The sequence below is a fragment of the Taudactylus pleione genome, unplaced genomic scaffold (genome assembly GCF_031769625.1).
Source record: "Taudactylus pleione unplaced genomic scaffold, aTauple2 ptg001573l, whole genome shotgun sequence".
Lineage (NCBI taxonomy): Eukaryota > Metazoa > Chordata > Amphibia > Anura > Myobatrachidae > Taudactylus > Taudactylus pleione.
Genome location: NW_028285970.1, coordinates 1,256,595 through 1,282,361, shown reverse-complemented (window position 1 = coordinate 1,282,361; position 25,767 = coordinate 1,256,595). Strand labels below are relative to the sequence as shown.

The 25,767-nt window shown below is 41.4% G+C and overlaps 1 protein-coding gene across 1 annotated transcript in view; it reads left to right on the top strand.

Moving 5' to 3' along the window:
• LOC148442294 (uncharacterized) overlaps nucleotides 1-19,762 on the top strand; it is a 115,734-nt gene extending 95,972 nt beyond the window's left edge. Inside the window, exons 5-9 of the mRNA XM_088464046.1 lie at nucleotides 2,218-2,336; nucleotides 15,179-15,259; nucleotides 17,612-17,734; nucleotides 18,205-18,297; nucleotides 19,669-19,762. Of these exons, the coding sequence (XP_088320172.1) occupies nucleotides 2,218-2,336; nucleotides 15,179-15,259; nucleotides 17,612-17,734; nucleotides 18,205-18,297; nucleotides 19,669-19,689 (437 nt within the window). The 3' untranslated portion in view covers nucleotides 19,690-19,762. The remainder of the gene's footprint in view (nucleotides 1-2,217; nucleotides 2,337-15,178; nucleotides 15,260-17,611; nucleotides 17,735-18,204; nucleotides 18,298-19,668) is intronic.
• Nucleotides 19,763-25,767: the final 6,005 nt, after the last annotated feature.

The window sequence follows — 25,767 nt, the reverse complement described above, 5'->3', positions numbered from 1 at the left end:
GACCTCTACTGGGGGCACTATATAGGGGGGACTACTACTGGGGGCAATGCATAGGGGGGACTACTACCGGGGGCACTGCATAGGGGGGACCACTTCTTGGGGCACTGCATAAGGGACACTGCTGGGAGCACTGCATAGGGGAGACCACTTCTGGGGCTTCTGCATAGGGGGACTACTACTGGGGGCACTGTATATGGAGCACTACTGGGGGCACTGTATAAGGGACACTACTGAGGGCACTGTATAAGGGGCATACTGGGGGCACTGCATAGGGGGACCCAAACATATTCTTGCACCTGGGCCCGCCACTCTCTAGTTCCACGACTGGGCCTGGGGCACCATCTGGGTTGCATTTTATTTTACCTCCCAGAGCCACAACTGACCATTTCTTATTTCCCAGCAGTACATAGCAGAGATGTTCCCATTGGATTATCACCCATACAGGATTTTTCAAAAGGGTTGGCAATCCTGGATAGGCTGTATCCGAAATTCACTGGTCACCAGCACCCCCTGGCCTCCCTAGCCCTACTGTAGCTTCATCTGTCCTACTATCTCCTCCATCCTTCCTCCCTTTTGCTGCATTCCGCCACTCCCTGGCTTAGTCCCTAGTCCCTTTTCCTCCATTTTGTCTCCTCCTGGTTCCATCTTGAATCCCTTTTGCTCTGTCCCACCTCCCCCTGGCTCCATCCCCCCAGCCTCTCTGTTAATTTGCTTTAACTTGGCTGGTCCCTCTCACTGGACAGTCACCCGTACCCGGGTAGCCTGTTTGCATATTTTGATTCAGCCACAGCCAGCTGCAAAGACCACATGACATAATTGTCATGCAGATAACTGTCACCCTCAGTGACCTGACACTGGCACCGCTGCTTGGAATGGATTACAGTCACACTGACTGAGTGAGTGAACCATCCATAACCTGAGCCCCAAAGCTACCCCTTCTGTCTATCTTCTAGTCCTTCTCCCAGCCCCTACCTTCACAGCTCTGATCTCCCCACACCACCCCACTCATGGAGCATATTAGGCCATTACAATATGATTTGACTCTTTTTCTTCCTATAAGATTATTAAAACATTGTTCTATTTTTGTGTTGATTAATTAACATAATTTACTACTATTGTCAGTGTCACACTGGTGCTGAGTAACTTAGCACTGCAGCAATGCAGCATGAACCCTTGGTGCACAACTGCACACAGTGAAGCATTAACCCTTTATCCAATTAACTGTTGATTTTCTGTACAAACTGATGTGTGCTGTAGGTGCCGCACTGCGTTCATAAATAATATAAGCACTGAGTGACTCTGCGCAGTGCGAGTTATCATTAGTGACAAAAAAATGTAAAAATGTTTTTCTGTACAACTGGTGGTGCTGCACTGCGTTCATAAATATAAGCACTGTGTGACTACGCGCAGTGGGCCTGATTCAGCAGCATTCGCAGATGCAACTGCTTATGCAGATCGGCCGATTGTTCACTAGTGCGCATGCGTAAAAGCCACACTATGCATGCATTGTGATTGCACTGCGATTATGGACGCACAGAGGAAGCCATCACAGAGTGAGTGACAGGCAGTGAGCGTTTGGGGGTGGCGACAGGGGAGTTGTCATAAAAACGCAGGCATGTCTGTTCATTTGAGTGGCGTTTCATGGGTGTGCATAAATTAGCCACTGTGACTGCATACGCGCCTTGAGAACTCACTGCACACACCCTTTACTTTTCAATAAGCAGTAAAGAATGGTCTATTAACTCAACTGAAAAATTATTGTTTTTACCTAATTAAAATTAAAATCATTATATTAGTTACTACAATTTAAAGGAATAGAACTTCTGCCTGAAATCACCATTTGAGAAACAGTTGCTGACATTTGACACATGACCAGATAGCTTGTATGCCACTTCAAGCAACCAGGAAAACAAAAAATACCCTCAAATTTTACCTGATAGCAAAATTATATAATAGATAACACATTACATGCATATCACATCCAGTAGTTTAGTAAGTAATTGATGTGAATCCTTTATTTCCATTATCAGACACACTAGGTTACTGATTATTTCGTTAATATACTTTTAAAATTACTTAAGTTATATGCTCATTAAAATAATGGTGACAATTATATTTCCAGAAAAAAAGTTTTGAAAGGATGGGAACTCTTTGAGCAACTAACATAGCACTAACCATTCCAATGTATTCACGGATATGTGTATCTTGGTTTTGCAGATCTTCATCATTTTACAAATGCATGTAAAAGCCGCACTTTAAATGAGTTGGCTGAGTGTGAGAAAGATGGAGGACAGTCTTACATTCCCTATGATCTTGCAAAGATTTACATTACAAAGGTTTGTATGAAAGAAGGTTGATAAAATTTAGGATAATGAATAGTAAAACTGCAAGGGTAATTAAGGCACCATTCCTGATTGCTACTTTAATATTACTAAGTTAATTGGGTCTGATATAGAACCTGGCACTGTGACATCCCAAATAACAGGTGTAAATTGCAGTAATTAAAAAATTTGCAATTATGTTATTAAGTAAAGCTGTATCTATTGCAAGTTGCATGCAGGTTGGTAACAGTAGCATAAACAAATGGTTTACTCCAAGCATCCATCAAATATACTTACACCAGGGACATAACTTCCTATTGGCCAGGATGGCACTCGCCAGGGGTGCCAACCGGTGGGGGGGTGTCGGCTGACACCCCTGGCGAGTACCATCCTGGCCAATAGGAAGATACGCTCCTGTGCGCAAGTTAAAAACTCTGGATATAATGTAGATAAAATATAGATCGATTGAAATATTAACAGTTAAAATGCAAACCCAGTCAAAAAGTTTCGTATATCAAGTCAGAAGCATCAGCGCCGAATGACTAGAAAGTGGAGCCACCATGGTGTCTATTTACTAACTGCCAACAGGGGAGGAGGGGGCGTCAGTCCCTCACTTTGCCAGGGACACTCGGACCCTTTGATACACCCTTGACTTACACCCATGTTTTTAACCTTTTAACCATTTGTTTGCATCTTCTATTAGGCTTCAATAAAACGTAAAATCCTCTCCAATACAATGGGAACAAATCACCATTTTATGTATGTATGTGTATATATAAATATATATATATATATATATATATATATATTTTGTTATTATTATTATCATTCATTTATATGGCACCACAAGTGTTCCGCAGCGCCTTACATAGTACATAGAACTAATAGGTGAACAGGAAATAAGTAACTTACAGTACATTACAGTGCAGGACAAGGGCACGATTTATATACACTGCTGCAATAGCGATTAAAGCACTCACAATAAGCAGCAGGGAGTTATCAGTCACATGTTAGGTGCCCTTATGGGGAGTAAAGAGTAGAAGAAAATCTAAAGAGAAGCACATGAGGGAAGAGGTCCCTGCTCGTGAGAGCTTAAATTCTAAAGGGGAGGGGCAGACAGACCGGTGTGACACAGAAGGGGAAGATAGGGAGGAAAGAGCATGAGGTGGGTTAGGATGAGTGCTGGAATGCCTTGATGAAGTAGTGGGTCTTGAGAGCCCGTTTGAAGATTTGTAGAGAGGTGGAGAGTCTGATGGGGAGAGGGAGAGCATTCCAAAGGTAGGGAGCAGCACGGGCAAAATCTTGGAAGCGGGAGTGGGAAGAAGTAATCAGTTGGACAGGTGGGAGTGTGAAGGGAGAGAAGGTCAGAAATGTGGGCGGGAGAGGATTTGGTGAGGGCTTTGTAGGCGAGTGTAAGAACCTTGAATTGGCATCTGAAGAGGAAGGGGAGCCAGTGTAGGGCTTGAAGGAAAGGGGAAGCAGATGAAGAACGTCTGGAGAGGAAGATGAGCCAAGCAGCAGCATTGAGAACAGATTGTAGTGGAGAGAGGTGAGTGACTGGGAGGCCAGCTAGGAGAAGGTTACAGTAGTCCAATCTGGAGATGACCAGTGAGTGGATGAGGGTTTAAGTGGCATCCTGGGTGAGGAAAGGTCTAATCCTGGAGATATTTTTTAGGTGGAAATGGCAGGAATGCGAGAGGTGCAGAATGTGTGGTTTAAAGGACAGGGAGGAGTCTAGGATAACTCCAAGACAGCGCACTTTGGGGCTAGAGGAGATAGTTTTGCCATCAATGGATAATGAAATTGTGGGAAGTGATGAAGTGGAAGAGGGCGGGAAGATGATCAGCTCAGTCTTAGACATGTTAAGTTTAAGAAAGCATTGCGACATCCATGAAGAGACAGCAGAGAGACAGTTGGAGATACGGGTAAGGAGTGAGGAGGAGAGCTCAGGGGTGGAAAGGTAAATTTGAGTATCATCAGCATAAAGATGATATTGGAGGTCAAAGGAGTTAATGAGTTCACCTAAAGAGGATGTATATAGGGAGAAAAGGAGAGGTCCAAGAACAGAACCTTGGGGAACTCCTACTGTTAGTGGAAGTGGGGGGGAGAAGGAGTCATGAGAGGACACAGAGAAGGAATGATCAGAGAGGTAGGAGGAAAGCCAGGAGAGGGCAGTGCCATGTAAACCGAGAGAGTAAAGGATTTGCAGGAGGTGAGGGTGGCCTAAAGTGTCAAATGCAGCAGAGCGGTCAAGGAGAATGAGCAGAGAGTAGTGGCAATTGGATTTGGCAGAAAGGAGGACATTGCTGACTTTTGTGAGGACAGTTTCAGTGGAGTGGAGAGAATGGAAGCCAGATTGAAATGAGTCAAGGAGGGAGTGGGAGGAAAGAAAGGTGGTAAGGCGATTGTAGACAATACGCTCAAGGAGTTTGGAAGCAAAAGGGAGAAGAGAGATGGGTCGATAGTTGGAAAGTATGTTAGGATCAAGGGTAGGTTTTTTAAGAATGGGGGAGACAAGGGCATGTTTGAATGTAGAAGGGATAGTGCCAGATGATAGGGAGAGATTAAGGAGGTGAGCCAGATGGGAACAGGCAGAAGGAGACAGGTAGGAGAGGAGACGGGAAGGGATAGAGTCAAGAGGGCAGGTGGAGGGAGGGGAGGACCGGATGAGGGCCATGACTTCCTCTCCAGAAGCAGAGGAGAAGGATGTCAGAGTTGGTGAGACAGAAGGGGAGGGGTGGTCAGGGCAAGGAGGGGGAGGAGTGCTGAGGGTCTTATTGGATATGATGTCCTCACGTATGGAGTAAATTTTAGATGTAAGGTAGGTGGCAAAGTCAAGGGCAGAGAGTGAGGAGGGGAGGCGAGGAGGGGAAGGGCAGAGGAGGGAGTTGAAGGTGGCAAAGAGACGCCGGGGGTTTGAGGACTGGGAGGAGATGAGGTTCTTGAAATATGTTTGTTTGGAGAGAGACAGGGCAGCACTGTAGGAAGAGAGAATAAATTTTAAATAGAGGAAGTCAGCCTTAGAGTGTGATTTTCTCCACTGACGCTCGGCAATTCTTGAACATTTTTGCTGGTGTTGATCTGCGAGGGTGAGTAGTTATTGCCGGAGTGACAGAGTCAAGAGCAGAAGTAAGGGAGGAATTGTACAGGGAAGTAGCTTGTTCAGGACAGGAGAGAGAAAGGATAGGGGAGAGAAGAGAGTCCAGCAGGGAAGAGAAGGCAACATTGTCAATAGCCTTAATATTATGCTTAGTAATGGTAGCCTTAGGAGGTAAAGGAGGGGAAGGAGAGAGGGATAGGTTAAAAGAGAGAAGGTGATGGTCAGAGAGGGGGAATGGGGAATTGGAGTAATCAGAAATATCACAACAGTGAGTAAAGACTAGGTCAAGTGAGTGCCCACTCACATAGGAGGGTGATGAGGTCCATTGGGCAAGACCAAATGAAGAGGTGAGGGTAAGGAGTTTAGCTGCAGAGGATTCTGTGGGAATGTCAATAGGAATATTAAAATCACCTAGGATAATGGAGGGAAGATCTGAGGAGAGAAAGTGAGGGAGCCAGGAAGCGAAGTTGTCAAGGAATTTGGAGGGAGAGCCAGGGGGACGGTAAATGATAGCTACTCTGAGGTTTACTGGTTGGAAGAGGCGTATAGCATGAACCTCAAATGTGGGGAATGTAAGGTATGGTTCAGAGGGTTTTAGCTGATAGGAATAACTGGTGGATAGAAGGACCCCAACACCACCACCATAGCGACCGCCAGGACGAGGGGTGTGGGAGAAGGCAAGGCCCCCAGAGGATAGAGCAGCAGGAGAGGTGGTGTTAGAGGGTGAGATCCAGGTTTCAGTAATGGCTAGGAAATTCAGGGAGTTGGAGATGAAAAGGTCATGGGTGGGGACCAGTTTATTACAGACTGACCTGGCATTCCAGAGGGCACAGGATAGAGAGATAGCATTTGTGGGGGAGATGTGATTAAGATTATCCGGGTTGCTGTAACGTGGAGGTAAGATTAATTTGGGGGATCGATATGAATAAAGTTTAGTGATGGTGCAGGCACCTGAGCTAGAAAGTGAACCTGTAGGAGGTGGGCGGGGAGGGAGATGTGGATGGCAGTGGGGTGAAGTGACAGGGAGAGAAGTGTTGGTGGTGGGGTAGTAGGACAGAGGGGGGTAGAATAGGAAGAAAGTGGAGTAATGGGAGAGGATGGAAGAGTAGGCAGACAGAGGAGGGGGGAGAAGGGGAGGAGGAGGTGGAAGAGATAAGGGGGAAAGGATAAAGGTGGTAGCAGGGGGCAGAACAGAGGATTACAGTAGGTAGAAACTGTTTGAAGGAGGGAGTTGAAGAAAACCTTGTCATGGTGTTTATAAGTAAACAAGAGGAAAGAAATTTGGAAATGTGAATGTGATATGAATATATATTTATATATATATATATATATATATATATACTGTATATATGAATTGATATAACATTGAAGAAAAATAGAATCACAAGCTATGTAGAAAGTACCTATCAGTGTTAGAAATGCATCAGCCATTCAGGTTGTGCTGGAGACCGTCACCCTCATTATTGCGGATTTACACCATACTTGCTGACATTCTGGCAACCAGCATGATCGTGTCAGATGGCCCCACCCCCCGGCTGTTTAATGATGATAAAAACAGCATTGTAAAACAGGGGGCATGGCTACAAGGACTCGATTCACAATTAATTGTATCATTGGCCATCTGGCCCACCCACTTTACTAAGGAAATTGGGTGGAGCCAGGTGAATGGAGGGCACTTCAGGATAATTGTATGCCTTTCCGGGCATCTGGGAACAGCACCCTTATATAGAGAGGTTCCCGACCGTTCTGTGGGGTAGGCAAGTATGATTTATACCGGCGAATTATATTGCTTTTTACGTGTGTCTCTGTAATGGTTTGCATCTAGTGCACAAACACACTCTGACCCAACTTGGCCTATGTTAGACAGCCTCTCCAGTCACAATTCTGCATAAGTGCCAGAATCACAGAGCTCTTTAGGTGCAGAGGCTTATGACTTTACAATGCACAAGCAATTAACGTAAGTTATGCAACATGGCAAAAGTCTCACTCTGCGTCAATCTTTAGTCTATAAATGGAGCTTGGATGACAATAATGTCAGTTAATTTATTCCCTGTCTCGTGTTTGGGATAGAAAAAGAAAAGCCCAAGCAGAACAAAAATGATTGGGGAAATATTGCGCAGAACAGTTTTGAAAATGTTGCTCATTTGCATTTCTGGGTTTGACTGTTTCCTGCTTCCTTCATACTGTAACATTGCTCACATTACTGACAATTTATATTTTTCTTTCATTTTCACCATGTGTGTACTGATGACATCTGGTGGTAATCTGCGATATTGAATTATGCTCTGAATTACAGGATAATATAGACAGAATTGTAATGCAATAGAAATGGTTAGAGAATGCAAACTTATATGTATGCTGTACCAATTATTGCTTTCAATTAATTATAGTATATAGTGTGGATCCTACTCTTAAGTTAATCGTTTTCGGGGACAAAAAGAAAATATTTTGCTCTATTGCTATTTCTATATGAATGGGGCCTTTATCGAGCCATTAAAAGGTATCTCTTTTTCAAAATTTGTTTCTACAACTAAAATCATCTGGAAAATTGCATTGATACATTAAATGTTTGCCTATAGTAAAATGTATCCCATATTCGTTTATCCTATCCTTCTTTAAATAATATCTTAGCAACTGCTGTACAGTTGATTCATATATAAGTACAACTGCCATAAGTAAGTACCTTTGGTATATCTTGGCTCAATTTCCAGATGAAAAAACATTTTTGTTTTGCACTCTTTTCTAGAAAGGTTCTGCTTATGCTCATTGGTCATGTAATATCTTTTGCTGTACCAAATTTCAAAATGAGTGCAGACAGTGGAGGTCATATACAGTGTGAAGTGCAACCAGCATTTAAGGTGTACAAAATACTCATTACAGAAATATAATAAATGTAAAAAAACAACTGTTTATGTTTGCTGGTCCCACCTAAGAAAATTGCAATTGCTGATCCTAATAAGGAATTTCATTAAACACACAAGCCAATATAGTAATGTAAATGTCAACAAAAAATACAAATAAACATCATAAACATTCATAAAAGAGAACTAAAAAATATTGGAACTATATTGTAAATGTTCCACCCTGAAGCAAGTAACTGGAGAATTGTTATTGAAATAGCAAGCTATGCAACATTGCAGACAATACTGTTGAAATATATAGCCTTATTTGTATATGTGAGCTCAGAATGTTAACGTATATTGATAGTAGGGATGAGCAGTTCGGAATCGGAGGAATCCGAACAGGTTGAATCCGAGTACACCCCAAGCTCGAGTGTTCCCACCTGACTCGGATTCCACCTCGAGGCCAAACGTCACCCAGCCGACGTCGGATTCTCGCAAGACTTGGGTGATGTTCGGCTCGATAAAAGGCGTGGCGCCCAGGACTCGGCGCCATTTCACGCTTCACGCTGCACAAATCTGAGCTCTGCATATTACTTAGGATGGAGGGAGGGAGTCGGGACTGGCATTGACTGATCGCAGGCACACACAGTACGCTGATGTATGCTGCGCTTACTCTGCTGTATTAGCCTGGCCCTGTACTATCCAGGGGACTCAGTGGGCAGTTTTTTTGTGCTGTACTCTAATGTGCTTACAAGCACAGTGACTTCTTTGGTATAAGCCCTCTGTGTATAGAAGCACCGAGACTATATGGGCCTTAGCCCACTGTATACAAGCACTGTGACTTCTTGGGCATAAGCCCTCTGTGTATAAAAGCATTGTGACTAATTGGGCCTAAGCCCACTGTATACAAACACCATGACTTCTTGGGCATAAGTCCTCTGTGTATAAAAACACCATGACTAATTGGGCCTTAGACCTCTGTATACAAGCACAGTGACTCCTAGGGCAATAGCCCTCTGTATACAAGCACTGTGACTTCTTGGGAATAAGCCCTCTGTGTATACAAGCTCTGTGACTGCTTGGGCCTTAGCCCTCTGTATACAAGCACTGTGACTTCTTGGACATAAGCACTCTGTGTATAAGAGCACCGTGACTAATTGGGCATTAGCCCACTGTATACAAGCACCGTGACTCCTTGGGCCATGGCCCTCTGTGTATACAAGTGCTGTAACTCCTTGGGCATTAGCACTCTGTGTATACAAGCACCGTGACTCCTTGGGGAATAGCCCTCTGTGTATAAAAGCACCATGACTCCTTGGGCCGTAGCCCTCTGTGTATACAAGCACCGTAACTGCTTGGCCTTAGCCCACTGTGTATTCAAGCACCATGACTCCTAGGGCTGTAGCCCTCTGTGTATAAAAGCAATGTGACTTCTTGGGCAGTAGCCCTCGGTGTATACAAGAACCATGACTGCTTGGGCCCAAGGACAATTCCATCTTGCACTACCTTTCATTTCTGCCACTGCTGTGTGGCAATGTTTCATAAATGTGCTTTAAACTGCGGTGTCTGTGCCACTGCTGTGTCGCTTAGTAAACAACCAGCTCACTGCAGCCTTTGGCCAACAATATTGTAAGCTGTGAGGTGGTCTAAATTGACTGTAAATGACTGGAAATTAATGTTATTGAGGTTAATAATACTCTAGGAACAAAAAAAGCCCAAATTATGTGATTTTAGTTTTTTTGGGGCAATTTTTTACCAAGATCATACTGAAACTGCAGTTTCCACATTGTTTTAAGCATCAGGACTATGTAATAATAGCCTAATGCAGGAGTTATCACAGAAATCTCCTGCAAAGGGCAAATTAGCACTTACTGCGGTCCCCATTATTCTCAATAGTGACTGCAATCTGACCCTATCTGTCAAGCTCCAAACCTTGTAATTTTTCCCAGCTGTGTCCCATGTTCATATATGGAGAGTGATGAGAAAAACAATGGAAAACAGCATCAAACATATGGGTAAATTATCAGTGCGCAAAAACCAGCTGCCTGTGCACCCCACAGGAAAAAATTAAGAGTTACACCCAAACTCTAATGAACATTATAATAGAAATAAATATTCCTAGGTGTGTAAAGACAATCTTAGGAAAAAGGATGAAGTGTGTTAAATCACTTCCTTTGATTCCTATGATTACCCTTCATATGGAAAAAAATCCTATTCTCATACATTTGTAAATAAATATAACATGCAAGACATTCAGAATACTTATTCTGTTATAAATCCCAACATATGGAGAAAGAGTTCCTTTCAATCTGTAATCCTCTGTTGTTGTCATCTTATTGTATATTCTGGGTCGGTAGTTAGAGAAAGTGTTAGGATCAAATGTAGGGTTTTTTTAAGAATGGGGGAGACAAGGGCATGAATACATGCAGAAGAGACAGTACCTGATGAGAGGGAGAGATTAAGGAGGTTGGCAAGATGGGAGTAGGTAGAAGGAGAGAGGTAGCAGAGGAGGCGGGAGGGGCTAGTGTCAAGGGGGGAGGTTGAAGGGTGGAGGACCAGATGAGGGCCATGACTTGCTCTCCTGATACAATGGAGAAAGGTGTCAGAGTTGGTGAGATGGATGGGGAGAGATGATCAGGGAAAAGAGGGGTGGAGTACTGGAGGTTTGGTGGGACATTATGTCCTGATGTATGGATTCAATTTTAGATGTAAAGTAGGTGGCAAAAAATGTGGAGGGGGGGTGATGAGGGGGTGGACCCCGGGGGTTAGATGACTGGGAGGAGATGAGGTTCTTGAAAGATGATGTTTAGAGAGGGAAAGGGCAGCACTGTAGGATGAGAGCATAAATTGAAATGGAGGCATTCAGCCTTAGAGTACGATTTTCTCCACTGTTGCTTGGCAGTTCAGGGAACACTTTTGCAGTATCTGGTGCATTTGGAATTCCAGGGTTGAGGTGTGGATCTGCGAGGGTGAGTAGTTGTTGCCTGAGCAGGAGTAAGGGAGGCATTGTATAGGGAAGCAGCTTGTTCGGGTCAGGAGAGAGTGTGAATAGGGTAGAGTAGGGAAGATAAGGAAACAGTGTCTATAGCATCAATGTTATGATTAGTAATGGTAACCTTTGGAGGCAGAGGTGGAGAAGGAGAGAGTGAAAGGTTAAAAGAGAGAAGGTGATGGCCAGAGAGGGGGAATGGGGAGTTAGAGTAATCAGTAATATCACATTGGTGAGTGAAAACCAGATCAAGTGAGTGGCCACTCACATTGGAGGGTGGTTAGGTCCAATGGGAGAGACTAAATGAATATGAAAGGGTAAGGAGTTTACAGGCAGAAGATTCTTTAGGGGCATTGATTGGGATATTGAAGTCACCTAAGATAAGCCAGGAAGTAAAGTTGTCAAGGAATTTGGAAGGAGAGCCAGGAGGGACGCCAAATGACAGCTACTCACAGGTGTACTGGTTGGAGGAGGCATATGGCATGAACCTCAAATGTAGAAAATGTAGGGGATGGTTCTGAGGATATCAGTTGGTAGGAGTTACTGGTGGAATGAAGGACCCCAGCACCACCACCATGGTGACCCCCAGTGTCAGGAGTGTGAGAGATTGTGAGGCCTCCAGAGGAGAGAACAGCAGGAGAAGTGGTGCCAGAGGGGGAAATGCAGGTTTCAGTAATGGCTTGGAGATTCAGGGAATTGGAGATAAAAAGGTCATGGCTTGGGACCAGTTTATTACAGAGAGATCTGGCATTCCAGATATAAAAAAGAGAAACCAGAAGAAATTCCAATAGTGTAGTAAGTCTTTCAAAAAATTTATGTTCACCCAAAGTACATACAGTGAGGAGATGTTAATAATGGGTGTAAACACGCCTCTATTTCAATATGTAAACAGCGTAACAGACTCACAATGGAGTGAACACCAGCATGTATGTAATGGTTTCTTCTGTCAGCTTCAGATACACATATTGTAACACCGATGAACACAATCACCAAAGAGAGGTATGTAGATATCACAATAGATGTGCATATTCTACTCACAATATCTACTGCAGTATCATGCACATCAAGGTTTCTTTAGGGCACTCTTGGTATACTTTCATATTGTACCCGTTCCTAACTCCAATGTACTCCATAGGGGACCAACATATAGGAGTAAAAAAAGTAATCAATATAATGATGCATACAATGATAGGCTATAAAACATAAACAGCTTAGTGACAAAGTAGAAGGAATAAAGTATATGAACTGAAAAAATGGCTGAAGTGTCTGGAATACCATAATTCAGGTAAATTCTGCCTTTAGTAACAATAGCTGAAAAGTCTGCCCGCACTCCCTGCACCAACATGTTTTGATAAAAAATGATTTTCAAGGTATGAGGGAGTTTCCTTCTAAACCGGTATAGTGTATATCTCCACTAACAAGCCAATGAACCAGTCAATTAATATAATTCCCAACACCCCCCCGACAAGCATACTTAAGGAATTTTATTCAAAAAGTCCTCAGAGCTCTTTAAAATCCATGTTCCATTCTCTTTACTTTCCACACATTCCACCAATTAGCGGTCATTTCTGACTAATTAGTAGGAAGTGATGTGGCTCCCATCATCCTTCACAAGATCCTGTAAGTGATGTGAACACTAAGAACGATCCAGGGAAACTGTGATCCCTGCGTCCTTCTGGTCACAATACCTGGAAGTCATGTTCTATTCCTAGTATGACAATGGGGTAAACAGTAGCCATGGAAACATGATCCAATAATTAGAATGTGTGGTTCTCAGGCAGTGATGAAGCATTGTGGGTGATATTCAATTAATCCAGTCCACATTTAACATCATATTATTGTAAGTCTATATAGTAGAGATATATTAGACACAAATAAATACTACCATATTAAAAAAAAACACATAAACATAATAAATGTGATGTATTGTATAGCACCACAGTGAATAAAGTCCCCCTTAAAACAATCACTCTGTAAATATAGAATAATGTTGAAAAAATATATTTTAAAAGGAATATTTGGCTAAACTACACTAAAACCTATCATTAGACCCACTTCACTTCGAAGTCTTGGTTTAGGCCATTGGTTTCAAGGTTTTATAAGTGTTTATACACTTAGTTTTTGCCTTCCCAGTATACTATAGGTATCCTTGTATCTGTCAGAGCAATTCATGATTTTAATACCATAAAAATCTTTGATTTCTGAAATGCAGCATCTATGCACATCCTTAAAATGGGCTGATAAATAATGAGATTGCAGACCCCACATAATGTTTCTAAGTTGCTCCCCAATGTATATTTGCAAACCCCTAGTGGTACACCCTATGTAAAATTTATTACAAGTGCACTCAATTGCATAACTTACGTTCCTCGTACTACAAGTGAAAAACTCATTGATTTTATGAGTGTTTCCATTAATAACAACCTCTTCCACTTTATTCCTTTTATCCCTCATAATATTTCAGCAGCCAGTACATAACATGCACCTGTAAAACCCCATAGTTTTAATTTAATTAAGGCTTTTATTCTGGTTGAGGTGTGTACTCTTTAAATTGGCAGCACTTCTACTTGTATGTATTATTTTGGATGGAATGAGTTGTCCTATGACTGAATCCCTCTGAAGAATCGTCCTCTGAAGAATGTTTTTTGAAAACTTACTCTATTCCTATTGAGAGCTACAACTATAGCCAGTCACAAAAGCCCACTGAAATCTACCATCCTTATGGGGTTTAGGTATTGGAATAAATAAATACTTCCTTTCTATATTTTAGCCCATTTTCAAGCCTTCCTTTTAAACCTGTCAAACCGTAACGCAGGTGTCAAACCTGTCAAACCGTAACGCAGGCGTCCTAAGGCGAGCTCAGGGAGGACAGAAACCTCCCGTGGAGCAGAAGGGCTCCACGGGAGCACTTCTGCTCTTCCTTTTTTTCTTCCTTTTAACCTAAAGATAAAAAATACTTTTTTATATCAGTTGCCTGTTTCTCAAAAATATTTTGATCCTTACAATTTCTCCTAAACCTTTTGAACTGTCCTCCAGGGTTGGTGTTCATCCAATTGGCAACTGATTGCACCAATATATGCTCTAGAATCCATGGATTTTTCATAAGACATGGTCTGTAATTCATTATCCTTTATATATATATATCGTTATAGCTAAAAAGTTTATAGTTTCTGATTTTATATCAAAAGTAATTTTAATATTTTGGTTATTTGTATTTAAAAATGTGCAGAATTTATCTACATTGTGCGCTCCCCTTTCCAAATAAAAAAAAATGTCATCAATATAGTGCAACTAGGACACTAGGTTTGCCCCATAGAGGTTATTCTACCAAATGTTCTCCTCTTACCATTGAGCCATAAATATATTGGCATGACTCAGTGCAAATGTTGTGCCAATCGCGATTCCAATTTATTGGAATAAAAATCATCTTTGTCCCTCTTAGCAGCCGACCTGATGCCAGGCACCTCCAACAAGCCAGGTCCTAGGTAATTAGAATCCTCCCCCCTCTATGTACCCCTGCACATACACACACATATATATATATATATATATATATATATATATGACACATAAAAAAAATACTATCTTGATCTTCTCACACTCTCAATATTCTTTTAAGCCAATAATAAGGCTAAATCCAGGAATGTTTTAGAAGTCAAACTCAAAAGTGGTTCTAAGTGGGACTTTGATATCAAACCTCTTGAGAGCCGACAATCTCTCCACATATCTAGGTATAGTTCTGTTTTCTGAGATATGGCTACTGCTATTATTTTTATGCAATAAAAAGCCATTTAGTGATTTTCTAAACCTAAGTAATCTACTGCTCTTTTTTCTCCTTATCTCCAAACAATTAATATTTTAATACTTTTATAACTAAAAATGTTCTTGTGTAATGTGATATTTCAGTGTACTCTTTATATTGCAGATAGTAAATGATATGCAAAAAATGAAATTAAAGCACATGGAGTTCATTAAAGAAGCTGATGGAAATGCAAGGAGAAACCAGGTAAATATATTTTAACTTTTAACTGAGCTGCTTAACTTTTATTGCAAGTATTAGCATGCAATAATTGTGTGAACGTCTATTTCTCTCCCACATTCCAGGGATCATTTATAAGCCATAAAAAAGCTAATTTGTTTTAGATACTTTGGCATTTACTTAACTGCACAGTATATATATATATAAATATATATATATACTTTTACTCGGGGATCAGCACTCACACACAATGAACACAACTGCTGGGGTGCTCCTCACTGTTCACACTGTTCAGGGTTCCACAGGTACAGTAATGTAAGAGAAAAAGAGTCACTCACCAGGATTTTTAGTAGTAACATGAATAACATTTTATCACATCAATCCATACCGATACATGACGAAGATCAGAACAGCAAGCCAACAAGAACTGTTTTTGTTGGCTTGCTGTCCTGATTTGAGGCTCCTCTATCAAGCATGGTTCCATGTGACCATGCCTCCTTCTGCTTGTGTGTACCTTATCACTTTTCACTCTGTCTCCTAACACTGCTTAGTAACTAGACCACTGTGTCACTCACAACTCACCAGAGCAGCACATGTTAATGTGTTTGCAGGACACAGGGCCTTATTCTCAGTCGCATGCAATTCCATTGTTTGCATACAGTAGTTGAGTGTTTTTTGCTACTGCGCATGCAAACTCAGATGTATGTAGGTACACAGGGCAATAGAGAGCTGTGCCGAGCTCGGGTACTTTCTGGGGTGTAACCCAATATAAAGATGCGTGTCTCATTACAGAAAATATATAAATAATGGTATTTGCTGTGCCGCACACTGTATGCCTCTCAGCCAGGGGCAAAAATCCATGGAGGAAGTGGGGGGCAGTTATCAGTGCGATCGCTTCCCCGCTGCATAGCCAAAGGTGATTGCTGGGCTGGTAAGACACAGGCTGCGGCTGACTGGTAAGGGAGAGGAGGGTGGACTGAGCCCCTCCATCAAGCCCGGGCCTGGGCAATTAGTACTCGCTCCCCTCTCTCAGCATCCCAGTGTGTACGCAGGTGCAGTTGTGATTAAGACAAATGGTGTGTGAATGTATTGGGAATTCCTGGGCGATGACTGGGAGGTGGCTTTTCAAACGCACAGAGATTTAATTTCTATAGGCATATTATGGGAATGTCACTGATGTGTCGCTAAATTGTTTACAAAAACAAAATTGAAAGGTCGCAGCAAAGAAGAGACATCAAATGCCAACTCATGCAATATAACCCATATTAATGCATGTGTTTCTCAGCAGTTATGTTATGTATTTATATTACTATGGCATGCTATTCCGAGACCAATAATAATAATCTTCACAAAACACAGAAAAGTTGTCCCTATAGCTCACCAGTTATTATTATGTTATGTATAGATATTACTAATGTATAGATATTACTATAGGGACTACTTTTTCTATGATTTGTGAAGAGTGTTGCTAAATTGGTTGTGATCTCAGACGCTTAATCGCTGCTACTTGACCCGCTGCAGAGTTTCCTGTGAATTTCTCTACAGACTGCAGCTTCATTTGTGCCAGTTTGAATTTCTCCCCACTCCACAAGGCTGCTCAACAGTACTCAACAGTGCCACCTGCTGCCAGTCTTAGGAATCAATTTCGGTATCACAAGGATAAAGCTACTTTACGTCCTTGTGACTGAATTGTGACACACTGTGTATACTTATCATTGGTCTTAGATTGCTGGTTTGTCCTTAAGCTGCTTCCAGTGCTTTGTGAACAGAACTCAAACAGTACTTTAGATAAAGTATGAATTATGCTGGTCATACACGGGACGATTTTTAACACGATTTTGGCATTTTCTACAGGTTGGTCAGACCAATCATTTGCAAATAGTTGTATTTTGAGTCTTCTGCAACCCCGATCACGTCCCCGCCGTCGTCTAGTTGCATCGCAGATCAGATGGTTTTGCAGAGAGATCTCAACTTATCGTGTTCAATGTGATACACTTCTATGCATCTTAGCCGCCATTTTAATGGTGATTTGCACATGCACAGTAGAGAAGCAAACAAGAACATAGCAAGAGTGCCATGTTCCAGGAGACCTGCGCATGTGCAGTAAACTCTGGCACAGTGCGAGAGAGGATGGGGCCCACAAAGAATCTGCACAGGGCTCTCCTTTCTTAAACTTCCCTTGCTTGTATGCATTAACATGCTCTGTGTACAAGCACCAAAATTACATTCAATGCGGCCACACTTTGCTAGTGAGTTGAGTTTTTACCATCCAAATCACTGGATAATATGCACAACCCACAAAACAGAACTCTGTTTGATAAGTTAAACACCTTGTCTGTTAAAATATAACATTATTTATATTTCACTATTTTGTCTTAGGAACATATAATTCTTACCTTTAGAAACCATTACCGTGCTAAAATGAAAACTCTGAAGACCAGATTAGAAGTCTATCATGACATCATGGAGCAAAACACTGCACAATTTCAAGATAAAATTAAGGTGATGATATAGTATGCCTCATTTAGATTTGTAAGCTGCAGTGGGTAAAATAAGTATTGAACACATCAACATATTTCTCAGTAAATAGATTTGTAATGGGGCCAATGTAATGAAATGTTCACCAAATGTCAGCTACAAACCCATGCAATCCACACATGCAAAGAAATCAAACCATAGATGTCCATACATTAAGTTATGTGTAATAATGTAAAATGACACAGGGAAAAAGTATTGAACACATGAAGAAAGGGAGGTGCAAAAAGGCATGGAAAGCCAAGACACTAGCTGAAATCTATCAGTAATTAGAAAGCAATCCTGCCCCAATACAAATATATTTACTGAGAAATATGTTGATGTGTTCAATACTTATTTTACCTGTTATATTTGGTCAGTGAATAATATGTAGTAGATATTAATTATATATCATGATCTTTTTGTAAATAATAAATAATAGACAATTGTGTTTGCAGGATTTGGAAATGGAAAAAGAACAATTGATAAATGAAAAAACATCCCTTCTTCTTGAAATCAGTGAACTGAAAGAAAAACTAGAATATGAAAAGGTGCTTAACTGTTAAGCTGCATACACACACAACGATTTTTTGAACGATTATCGTTAAACGATATCATTTAACGATAATCATTTGAAAAAATCGTTCACTTTCTGAGTCAAACGATGAACGATTATCGTTCATGCGCGTTCACATTTGTAGTTTGTAGTTCAGTCAGACTTGTCAACTCAACGATTTTCATGAAGTTAATATGCAAAAATCGTTTGTAGTTCAAAAAAATCATTCATTACACTTTAAAAAATCTGACAGATAATCTGACAGAAAATCGTTCATAAAATCGTTGGTAACAAAATCGTTGTGTGTGTATGCATCTTAACACATATTAAAGTATATATTTGTTTTATATACTGTATGTATACAGCATACAGTATGTTAGTGTTAATATTTTTGATTATTATTAGGTTTGCCTACTATGTGACTGCATACCTAGACATTGGCTGCTTATTAGTATGAATCACTAGTAAAAATTAATATATATTTTTTCATGGGAAATAGGTCAATAATGGTATGTAATAATCTTAATGCATGGAGTGCTGCTATTTGCCATCCCGAAATTTCCTCAGAGGGCAACAAATGGGGGGGGGGGGTTGCCACAGATAGAGAAGAGAAGTCTTTCAAATTGCACTGTGACTAAGAGACAATACCATTGGTACAAGGTAGTTATTTAAATGCCAGTACCTAAAGGGGGAATGTGGCCAAGTGTTGTGTGAGCATGGTCATCACCAGGCCTGCCAAGAGCTGCGGCGGGCCCGGGTAACAGGGGTTGTGACCTAATCGCAAAAGGCATGGCCACGCCCCATTCAAAAAAAAAAAAAGATTTTCACGCTGGCGAGGGGGGCGCTCTGAGCCCCCTCAGCCTGGTGCAAAGCCAGGGGGGGCACGATCAGTGTGATTGCTCCCCCCCACAGGCATAGGAGATTGCTGTGGCTACTGCTCACCAGCCACGAGCAGTCTCCCACTGCAGCTCAGTACACACTGTGTGCTGGGCTGCTGTGAGGGAGGGGGGGCGGCGTCGGACCCGGGCCCCCGCCGGGCCCCTCAGGAAGCCCAGGCCAGGGGAATTTGTACCTGCTCCCCCCCCTCTCGGCGCCCCTGGTCATCACCAGTCTGGCTTGGCACTTGGCACCTCTGCATATTTTGCAGGCCCTAGTGCAGAATACAGATGTGGGAGCAGACAAGGAGGCATTATGAGATCTGAGCGGATACAAGGTTGAATTAACCTTTGCTGAAAGGTGTTATAGATTAGGCACATCACAAAACAATCTGAATAATAAAAACAAAAGATGAGGGTGTGATGAAAATATGATACTAACATAATGTTTATGATGGATGAGACAGCTGATAATCATGTCTGTTTTACAGTGTAGGACAAAAGAGGTATAAAGAAGTAATTCAGAAAAAGAGCATGTACAGGAACAAGTAAGGTGTATGCTTTTTAACACAATGCAGTGGATTATTAAATAACATTGACTTCAAATGTATCATCTTCAGTTGTATAATGCTGTATATACACTGTAGTTTAGATAACATTTGTAATAAAGACCAGTGAAATGTGAATGTCTTACCAGGTTTCACTTTTATTTTTTGTATTTCTTACTACTGATTATTGTAATGGCTGAAGACATAGAGAGAGTACATTCTCCTTGCAGTGCATGACCAAATCTAATCTCTCACAGAGATCAGATCTTCCTAGACTTGTAACTAGACAGAACAATTGCCAAGCACAATCCACTCTATAAAATAGCAATAATGAATGAATAAATAAATAAATAAGTAACAGGCAGTGCACACTCTAGCAATCCCAGTGATAGATAGCTTGGACTGATTTCAATTATGACAGGAAGACAATGAACATGGTTTACCGATGATATAGTGACAACCTCCAGGTTGGTTATCATAGTCTTCATGCCTTTACGGTTGCTTGTTGTAGTGGAAAACACTGCAGCATGCTCCACCCTCACAGAGGCTACTAGCTCCTAACTAAAAAGATATGTGGCTCTTCTTGTGGGTTTAGAGTAATTAAAAATCACACAATTACAAAATAAACTTTTATTGGTTAAAAAAAATCCTCAAAACCCTCATTTAGCACTTAAATATATGGACGTGGTCTATCTAATCTATCTATCTATCTAAAAACAAAAATTAGCCCTCACCTGCGCTAAAACTTTCAAATTGCATACATTTATAACACTTTAGTAGATGGGTAGCTCCACTAGGTTGATTCCCTGTCAGCACGAGATCGATGACAACATGTATATATTATAATAACATTGCAAGTCAATAAGAACATAGTGTGTATATATATATATATATATATAGATAGATAGATAGATAGATAGATAGATAGATAGATATATTGCAATTTTATGCTCTGCTTATCAGGAGTCTTTTATTAAACCTAAATTAATTTGAAAAATATACAGGTAGGTTAATTGGCTTTCCAACAAAAAAAATAAGCCTAGTGTGTATGTGTATGTACATGTGGTATGGAATATAGATTGTAAGCTCCACTGGGGCAGGGACTGATGTGACTGGGCAAATATGTTCTGTAAAGCGCTGCGGAATATGAGTGCGCTATATAAATAACTGGTAATAATAAATAAATTAATTAAACCAGATGTATTCTCATGCCAAGTAAATCCCTTATTTGGAAAGAAGAATGGAGATAAAGTACAATACATAAGTTATTCCCAATGGAAATGTATTTTTTATTATAGGTCAAAACTTGGAAACCTTTAATGTTCTTTAGGGCACTAACAGCAAATGGAAATGTTTCCTATTATCATAGAAATGTATCTTATTCCTCAATGAGCAGCAGTGCACTCTATCCTCTCTGTTAGACCAAACCCCAACCCTGGCACTCAAAATTGACCAGATTCCTTAAAAATGCTCCCTCATTGTTAAAACGCCTTTGAAGGAAAACATTCTCTCTCACTGACTTCCTTCACTTCAAATTCATTCTCTATAACTATAGTTCTCACAATTGCCAAACAGTTATTTTTCAAGGTACTCTTCTCTTCCCAATACTTGAAACCATGGTGGTTCTTTGCCACATTCAACTCTCTACTGATTGAACTTGTTTTCCATCCTTCTTGTGTCTCTACCCCACCCAAATTGCAACCTCACTGTCGACAACACTGCCATCTCCACTGTTCATCAAGTCCACTGTTTGGGAATCACCATTGATTCCATGCTCTCATTCACTCCTCAAATTCAGTCACTTGCACACCTGGAACATCACCAGAATTTGTAACTTCCTCTCCCTCAACACCCCCAAAACACTTGCCTTCCTTCATTATGCGAGTACTTAAACTCAACTACTGCAACCTTCTCACTGGTCATCGCCTCAACCATCCCTCTCCTCGCCAATCTTTGCTTATTGCTGCTGTTAGAGTGATCTTTGTATCATGTCATTCTGTCTCTGTCTCTCCTTTCTGTCAATTGCATCACTGGCTCTTTAACACCTACAGGATCCACTTTAAACTTCTCACCGTAACCTTCAAGCTCTATCACTCTGTTCTCCCTCATACTCCTTCCTGCCCTTTCCAGTCAGCCAGTGACTTCTGCCTTTTCTCCCTATTGATTTCTACATCTCACTCCCACCTACAAGACATCTCTCATGTTACCTCCTACCTATGGAATGCTCTTCTTTGTTCTGTTAGACTTTCATCTAATATTCATTGCTTTAAACACTCCCTCAAAACTCAACTATTCACCCTTGCATACTACATCTCTGCCTAATTTGTCCTTCGCTCCCACATTGCTAACCTTTGTATCTACCCAGTATCCTAGAAAATAACTCGGCGCTCAAATAATCACACTGGTACTTCACAATTGACCTGCAGCGGTAGAGAGTAAAAGGGGAAAAAACTGCAACCCCACAACATACATAAAAGAAATAGAAATGCAAAACCGCGCTGGTACATATAAAAATATATAATCAATTTATTCTAATTAGCAATTAAATAAACAATAGAATATGAAATGACAAGTAACAGAATAATAGTCAATGATAATGACACAATAAGGCAATATAATAAATAAAATAAAAATAAAATAAATAATTGATATACACAGACAATTAATTAATTAAATTGGATATAATAGATAAACTAAATGTTCTTAATAAATATGAGAAGATGCTATATCATGAATTCAGGTCGGACAGTATTGTGCTTGAGGCAATAAAGTGCAATTTTTTTAGATAAGTCAATAATACCTAAAGAGCAAGAAACATTGTGTCCACCACTTGCTATAAAACTTGGATAAATCCGTTTTATTATCTGGAACAGCAGGCAGCGGGGAAAGTCTATTATTCAGCAGATACACACTGCTTATAGAAGATAGGGCAGTGTGACGCCCTGCCGGGCTCTATGGATAACTTAGTCAGCTGTATTACCTCACTCTGTGGGGTGATCAATGTGGAGGTATGAGCCCACAAGTCGCCAGATGATAACGTGGCAGTGTGACTTCCCGCCAGGCTCCACGGATAGCTTGGTCGCCTGGGATAGCTCTCTATGTGAGATAATCAGTACTATAAACACAGATTGCCAGAGTGTATTGCAGCTTAATGGCTCCCTGCCAGGCTCCACGAGTGGGTGATAAATGTCATGTGTCCTGGATTTCTCAAATGGTGATTGGTATGTTCTTACCAAAGTAGTTATGGTAGCACGGCCGCTGCTTTTAAAGATTCCTCACACCAGAGAATAGACGGCTTGTTCCTGAACACAACAGAGCAGTGGAAATGTAGCTTCAGGACATTAGCAATCTCCAAGTATTGGGCAGCAACGCATTTTGTCCCTGTCCTTTGATTTTTTCAAGCTACCCAGTATCCCACTCCCTCCCACTCCCATTCCCTTTTAGAATGTAAGCTCATGCAAGCAGGGCTCTCCCTCCTAATGTTTCTTCCTCCTCACATGTCCCCTATCTCAGCCAACTGGTTTGGGTCACTTGTATTTATCATATGTCGGAACAACAGCCACCAGTGAAACCAAAAGTTATTGTGCCTCTTGTTCTAAGTGCTGCATGGCCAGATTTCATCCAAATTGACCACCAATCGGTGCAACCACACTGTAGAATGAAGCAGAATTCGCCCATTTGTACTGTAAGTAATTTCGTAACATTTGTAAAAATATATAATACTTAAAGTTGAATGTCTAGTACATAACAAAATCAAGATATGTACTTATTTTGCACTGTACCATCCCATCAGCACTCTCAATACATTAACACGGATTACTTCAATCATTCAAAATGCATTGCTGGTTGTTTAATTAAAGCAAACATGTACATGTATATTTGTTTCAAGTCAAAAGAAACCATTTTGGCATACTTTGTGAAGATCTTTTTATAACTTTTTTGTTGTATAAGTAGATATACATTCTATTGTTGTACTATTGTATGCTGTGTCAGTACATGGGATGTCAGAATAAAACAAATACAATTGCATAGCATAACATTAAATAAACGATGTTACACAGCTATGTCACAGGAATAATTTTCTCCATGATAAACTAACATGTTTCTTCTTATGAGGACATTACTAATTAGTAATCATATCCATGACAATACTGAACTTGTCAGTTAAAAATGCATGAGAAGCCTGAGGGAACCAGACTACCTAAGAGTTTGGATTTGCCTGGAGGATAAAGAAAATGATGACACTTACCTGCCCACACATGCTGCAAAAAGTATACTGAGGGTCTCATCCAGACCCGCTCGCGAGCGCAGGGCGCTCGCAAGCGGGTCGATGTTACCCCAATGCGCATGCGCACGACGGAGGGAGCTCCATCGTGCGCATGCGCGAGACCCGGACAGCGACCGCCAAGCTGTCGCTCCGGGTCTCGCACCAAAGGGGGCGTGCTGTCGATGGTGACTGACGGCACGCCCCCTTTGGTGGGCGTGCCGGGGGCGTCGCTGCCAGACGGAGGCGTTCCCATGGGAACGCCTACCATCTGGGTCCGGCCCCACTGACATCACTAGTGATGTCAGTGGGAGTGATTTTGGCTCTGATAGAGCCAAAATCACTCCTGGGCTTGAGGCCACGAGACCTTACTGCAGGGTCTCATCGCAAGCCCGATGGTCGCGATGGTCTTGACCATCGCGACCATCATCATGGACGCTCGCTATAGCTGTGGGTGGTCACCCACAGCTATGCGAGCATCCAAGAGGCCGCTCCATTTTCAGGTAGGAGGGCCCTGATTCAGAGCGAGCGCTCTGGTCAGAGTGTCCGGCTCTGAATCAGGCCCTGAAAACAGTACTATTTTTATTGCACTTAGGGGTCAATTTAATTAGATGCGAGGCAGGTGTGTTGCCATTGCAATGGCATGGAAACATTGTCAACAGTCCTGCAGCTCACCCTCCTCGCCCTAGACACTGGAGATTCATACAAAAATCCACAAATTCAGCAGTACCATAAGTGCGGCATATACTCGTAGCTGCAATTACTCACAGACGTCAGTAAATTGTGTTTAATTGGAATGACCCTTAGATTCTGTGCAATAAAGATGTGGTTATTTTTGTATTATTTCTTATTTCTAGATGTGGTTGTTTTTGTATTATCTATTATTTATTTTTATTATGTGTCAGTTTTATGCTCCCATTTGTTACTATGTATATTTGTTTACATTTTGAAACAGCAATAGACATGGAAATCCAAGCTTTCTGTTCCTTAAAGAATCACACTCCCCATACAAAAGTATGGTGATGCAATGCATGCATGAAGCGGAGGTGCTGGAGGAGAAAGAATAACATTCTCCACCGAAACCTTCTCTATGAATAGACAAAAGCAGTGAAAAGCCCTCCTTTCGGGAAAAAAGGGCTCAGTGTGCACAACCAGTCAGGGTTGGTCCCTGGACTTTTGATTCATCCTCTTCCTCCCCATCCCTCCTGCCTCTACCACATTGCTCTGGCGCAATGACTGGAAAAATTGTGGCCATGCTGTATGAAGTTTTAACTATGTAATCTCACATATTTATTTAATTTAAAAAAGCAGAAGAACCTAGTACTGTCCTAGCACTGCCCTGGACGTATATGTATATATTGGGCTCTATAGCAGTGCATGTTTTCCAGATCTCCTAGTCGGTGCACAGGTTATCACTGGCTGACACATGTTAAAAGATCCACAGGTGGTGCAAATTATTTCATTTGTGATACTGAGAAGAACATGCAGCACTAATAAAATTTCTATTATATTACTATTTCTATTGTGGTCATGGTGTGGGCTGGGGGAGGGGGTTTCCATGCAGCCGGAACCCCCCCCCCCTGCGTTTGCCTATGCCAATGGTGTTCATACAGAGTTGTAGTACACATTCAGACGCATACAACAAGAAGTGTATTAGAGTTGTGTTAGGTGGTCAAAGGGGATTGGCTAATCAGACGCAGATGTCGTGTAGTATGGGCGTGTTATTGGAGTGACACGGGCATGTTGCAGAAAGTGGTTGCGTGCAGAGACGCTGCATT